This window comes from Abramis brama (assembly GCF_963993115.1).
Source record: "Abramis brama genome assembly, chromosome: 17".
NCBI lineage: Eukaryota > Metazoa > Chordata > Actinopteri > Cypriniformes > Leuciscidae > Abramis > Abramis brama.
This window is the reverse complement of record NC_139979.1, coordinates 7,560,504-7,566,503: the sequence shown is the minus strand read 5'-3', so window position 1 is coordinate 7,566,503 and position 6,000 is coordinate 7,560,504. Positions and strand designations below refer to the sequence as shown.

At 35.4% G+C, this 6,000-nt stretch overlaps 1 protein-coding gene across 1 annotated transcript; it reads left to right on the top strand.

Moving 5' to 3' along the window:
* The first annotated feature begins 228 nt into the window (after positions 1–228).
* LOC311067891 (uncharacterized protein) lies at positions 229–4,037 on the top strand. The gene is made up of 7 exons (XM_084090036.1): positions 229–391; positions 967–1,082; positions 1,172–1,255; positions 1,334–1,390; positions 1,507–1,587; positions 1,834–1,929; positions 2,706–4,037. Exons 2-7 carry the CDS (start codon positions 978–980, stop codon positions 2,958–2,960), a joined length of 678 nt encoding a protein of 225 aa, XP_083946162.1. The 5' UTR covers positions 229–391; positions 967–977; the 3' UTR covers positions 2,961–4,037.
* The last annotated feature ends 1,963 nt before the right edge of the window (positions 4,038–6,000 follow it).

Sequence of the window (6,000 nt, the reverse complement as noted above, 5' to 3'; positions counted from 1 at the left end):
TACTTCCTGGACTGCAAAATGTGCCATGCTAATTTCTCTTTTGATTCTAAATGCCTCAAGATCAATCAGTCTTTTTATTTATTTTTTACTTCCAAAATTTAGGATATTTGTTCTTATGTTATAACATCCTATCTACAGTCTATAACCTGAATTCACTCAATGTTTACATCTTGAAACAGTGTGACGTTTAAGAACCATTCTCTTCATATTTTGTGGAGGTGGAGTCTTGAGACTACTTACTAAGAAAACCAAAATCAAAAACAAAATGAAAATGGCTCAAGACAAACACACCGTCAACATGAATAATGACTCATTTCCTAAGTATTATGTACCATTTCTTCACATACTACTAATATGAATGGATTCTAAGTTGGGAGCTGAAATACTTAGTGTGAGTATTCTTCACTTCTGTTGTCTGTCTTATGTTTGTGGGTTAGGTAAAAGCTAGAATAGAATACCAGTGCAAACTATCACATATCAATCCTCTATTTGCTTATTGTGCTCTTACATTGGTTTTTGTACGAGCATATCATGTACAGATAGTTGTTTTGTAAATTCGTGCAGATTTTATGTTGTGACATGCAGGATCAGGTGAACATGCTCCTTCCCAACTTTGTTTTGGACCACCAGAAAATAGCGAAATCCCCTGTGCCGTTATCTTTAGTTTGTACTTTTAAGTCGCATTGGGAAAAAACAAAGCTAAAACTAAACCGACTGTCTTCGCCAGATTATCTTCTCACGTGTCATCTGAGCAACTCTTCCAGTTAATCCAGATTTACCGCTCGGAGAATGTTCACAGTGACATTTGGTTCCTCTTCACTTTAATTTCACTTTGACTGACAGTAAAGAGAAAAACATGCCTTTCATTTCTGTATAGGCTTAATAAACTGGAACCAATTTTAGTATAATTTTTAGAGTACATTAGCCCATTAGCTCAATTCCCATCCCAACACATATCTCTCTCAGTGTGTTTAAAGATGCCTAGACGTGATGGTGTGACCAGCATTTTGCAGCAGCCAGCATCACTATTAGACCAGCGTGTGGTGTCTAAATTCATGACGATCAGGCCAAAGTTCCTTGGGGTAAAAGACTTACATTTTCTTTCTGCTACATGCTAATTTTGATTCGGGGAAATGAGGAAACAGAAGCTGTCTTGTTTTATATCTTCCAGGTTTTGGAAATATCAATAGGTATAGGTATGGTTGTCTTATCAATCTGTACAGGATTTTTGTATCTCCTCTGGTCATGTCTAATTGTAAGTATTTTATTTCAACACCAGGACAACATTGTGCAATGAACAAAAGCTCAATAATGTTCATTTTCTTCACTTTAGTCAGTTTTAACTGGATCTGTGACAGTATCAGCTGCATGCAAACGTAACGCATTCAGGGTTAGTCTGAATATCTAATAGAAAATATTTTGCCTATTTAAAGTATAGTACTAGAGTACAATGCATTATGTTTTAAACATTTTTTATCTATTTTAACTGTCTTTTTCCCATTTCAGGTCAGAATCTCACAATTTCTAAACTGTTTCAATGCCATAGCATCTGTTGTCTCCATCCCATTTCATTGTCTTGACAGTGATGTAAGTGTGTGTATTAGACGTCTTGCTTTGAATCTCACAAAAGTAAAATATATCTGCCAAACTTACATCAAAAGTGCTCATATTAGTGTGATCAACTATAAAAGTGGTTTCTACTTTAACCTATTTAATAAGCTCTACAATAATCTGTAAGTCATGATGTGCCATTTCTGACCATTTCTTCAAAACAAATTTCTATTTATGACTAATAAAAATGTGTATATAATCATATTGTCTATACTCACTCAGGGTGTGACTCTTATTCTCTTGGTTGTCTGTGATGTTCTGGTCTTCATCATCTCTGTTATCGTTACCTCATCTTCTTGTGATTGCTGCAGGATGAAGGTAAAACTCTTTAAGATGAAGTTCAAAAATTCTTACCCAGACAGCAACATAGCATCGGCCCAGATACGGCCCACATCTGGGCTGTGTGGAGTCCATGTGTACCAGATGTGGGCCTGATCTGGGCAGACACTATGTTGCTGTCTGGGTATCTTTAATCATTTTTAAAAATGTAAAAATTGAAAACAAAATTTAATTCTGACACTGTTTACTCGCCCTCATGCCGTTCCATACCCATACTATAGTAGGCGTTTTTTTCTTCCGTGGAACACAAAAGGTGAAATTATATAGAACATCCTTCAATATAATGAAGATTAATGAGGACTGGGAATTTCTTTCTGCAAAATTACAAAAAAAAGCATAAAAAAAATTAAAACACATGTCCATGCTAGTTATTTTTATTCTAAGACTTATAATAATGATAGCTTTGTGTGAGGAATGAAACTTTTCACTGAAACCCAGCCTTAGCTCTTATTTTAAACAAATCACAAAATTAGCCTGACAGAAAGAACATTTGTTTAATTACGGTTCTATGCTCTAAAGCAACTGAATCAGCCAACAATGATATCGTTACACATTTGATTTCTCATCATTATGTGTATTTAACTGCTTTCACAGAAACAAGTGACTTCGTTTTCATATCCATTCTGATTGGTTAATTAATTCATTAGACATTAGGTTAACAGCTGCCACTAGGTGTCACCGCATCCCATTTATATTTATAATGTATATATAATAATCCCATTTATAATGATTTTCTTTCTGTTGTGTTCTCTCAGTCAAGACATGTTGCGGTCAGTTACATAAACAGAGATGAGCCTTACATGATTGACAACCATATTGTGCTTTGGGGCCAACAAGACCCTTTTGCACCTCCAACAAACTACGTTCCAAGTCCTTCAGCATCTCCAGCATACTACAACCCAAGTCCTTCTGCACCTCCACCAAATTATGATACACTCCCATCTGCACCTCCACTAAGTTACGATGAACCTCCACCAAGCTACAATCAAGTCCTTCTGCACCTCCAGTGAACTATAATCCAGGTCCTTTTGACATTCCATCAAACTAATAGGAAATCAAGGGGCAATTTCTAGTCTGTTGATGAAATAGTTGCTTGGAGCTCCTTATTCACTTTCCTGGATATAATTTAAAAATTCAACCACAAGTCTCATGCTAACACGTTTAAAGGCCCACTGAAGTGCCTTGAAACAATGTTGACGTAATTTCCACTGAAACAGGAAGACAGGGCGACACATATCAAACAGCTCCTCCCCTTTTTAAAAATAGACAATAGCATTTCGTTTATATCACAGCTCGGCCAGAGCCCTTATATCACTACTGTCCTGATGGTTATACTACAACATTTTTGGAAAATATCTTTTTGCATAATAATTGTTATGATTTTTATTTATGAAAATTATACAATAGCTTCACTGTAATTCACTGCATTGATGCCAAAATCAGTTCACACATCACTACTGTCCTGTTAGTTATACTACAACACTTATTTTGGAAAAATATATTTTTGTATAATGTTTATGATTTGTATTATGAAAAAAAAATCAATAGCTTCACTGTAATACACTGCATTGTTGCCAAATTCAGTTCACACCTCACTGCTGTCTTGATGGTTATACTACAACACTTATTTTGAAAAAATATCTTTTTGCATAATTCTTATGATTTTATTTATGAAAAATATTCAGTAGCTTCACTGTAATTCACTGCATTGATGCCAAATTAAATTCTCACATCACTGCTGTCCTGTTGCTTATACTACAACACTTATTTTGGACAAATATATTTTTGCATAATAATTGTTATGATTATTATTCATAAAAATTATTCAATAGCTTCACTGTAATTCACTGCATTGATGCCAAATTCAGTTCACACATCACTGCTGTCCTGTTGGTTATACTACAAGACTTATTTTGGAAAAATATATTTTTGCATAATTCTTATGATTTTATTTATGAAAAATATTCAATAGCTTCACTGTAATTCACTGCATTGATGCCAAATTCAGTTCACATCACTGCTGTCCTGTTGGTTATATATATATAACTCAAATATATAACTCAAGGATTAAACTCATCAAATATGCCAAATATGAAATTTCTTCAGCCTCTTTGGACTGCAATGGTCCTTGTGGTCTGTGATATTCTGATCTGTATCCAATTGTCACTTCGACCGCCTGCGATAAATGCTGCTACTGCTGCAGACGATTAACACATTTTCATCTTGTCAAATGAGATAATGTGGATGTGAAATAAATGTATTCTATCCTCGATCTCGACCCTTTAGCAAAGACTGGCTCGCACTCGCAGGCAAGACAACGTTTGGCGTTCTGACAGGAACAGACCTATAGAGTGATTGTCCAGAATACTGTGATTGTCCCTGACTCTGATGCACTGCCAACAGTTTTCAGTTCAGTCCGATATGCACTGCCATCAGAACACGGTCAAGCCAGACTGAAATATTTTGAGAAGCCTAAAGAAATGATGGTTTGTGTGAACTAAAACCCTGATCAAATGATGTTTGTCATTAGAAAAATATCTTTAAGCTTAACTGTAGATCTAAAATAGGAAATTGTGTGTTACATGAACAGTATTCACAGGCCTCTATATCTTCTGTCCCAGACATGAGGACTGAATGACAGAAGATGATTGAGATCTCAGCCAAAAGATGAAATTAAAATAATTACTTTTTTTGTATTGAATTATCCAGATTGTTTAACTAAAAATGTTGTTTTTCCTTCTCAAAGTATATTTTCATGAACTGTCATTTACAATACTGCTAAATCTAGTTTATTATCAGCTCTTGGTGGGTTTGAACCTATAGTCATACCGTTTTAACCACTGGACTAACAGCACATTTTGACAAATGCTTTTTATCCAGAGCTTTTACACTATTATATCTGTAGCCCTGGTTTTATGCGTTTTCACAAAGGCTCAGTGATGTTAGAGCAACTCTGCAGCCTGGCTCCTCGACCTGCAAATATATACTGTATTTCTATAAAATCATATTCTCAGTGAACCAATCTGGGAGAATGAACAAAGTTAAAATTCGCTGCCAGTTCCATCCAAATTTAAAAATATATATACTTTTTTTTATCTTATCATAAATCACTGATGACGACAACATTTATAATAAACTCAACACAATCACATTTTTGGTTCACAATATTTTAGCTCTACTGTTATGTTTAAAAGCTAAATATTCCATAAAATAAGAATGTACAGGCATGTGCAGTATCTTTATACTCCAGCAGAGGGAGTATTAAAGTGCCCCAATATGCTATTTTAAAGTTTCCTAATGTTGTTTTGGAGTCTCCTACAATAGGTTTACATTCATCAAAGGTAAAAAAAACTGTTTAATTTTCTCATAATATACATTTGCACATCACCACATTTTCAACGATTCTCAAACGACTCGTCAGATGAATCAATCAAGCTACTCTGCTCTGATTGGCCAGACAGCTCAGTCTGTTGTGATTGGTCTACCGCGTACAGCGTGCGTGTTGAAAACAAAAATGCCCATTGCCATAACAACGTCAGCTGTCCGGAGGCCTCCTACACCGTAAACTAAACACAGTAACGAACAATGACGTCGATTTTACCATATCAATCCGAGCGCGAGTTCGATGATGAAACACTGGAAGAACTATTGAACCCGAACCTCCATCGCAAGGATGACTTGAGCAGGACGTTTCTATAAGTGATAAGCTACTCAGTTTGAGAGGAACATTATGAGATGTTGCAACTGTAATTCCTCACCATCAGCATTAAAAAGTGCATGTCCATCAACAAACCGATTATTTTACTTGTAGGCTACTTATTTATTTACCGAGTATTTTTCTAATTTATTGTGGTGAACATGTGGAAACTGTATCAATAACAGTGCATACATTAGACGAGCTCTAGCGTGAATGACTGATGTAACATAAACGTTGGTAAAACAAATCTTGCTCCATGCTTAATCTTTCCTCAAAGTAGTGAGAATGACAGGCAATCTGCATTAATAGACACAGTTTTAGGTAATAGTGGTCCACAACTGATTAGCAGAAGT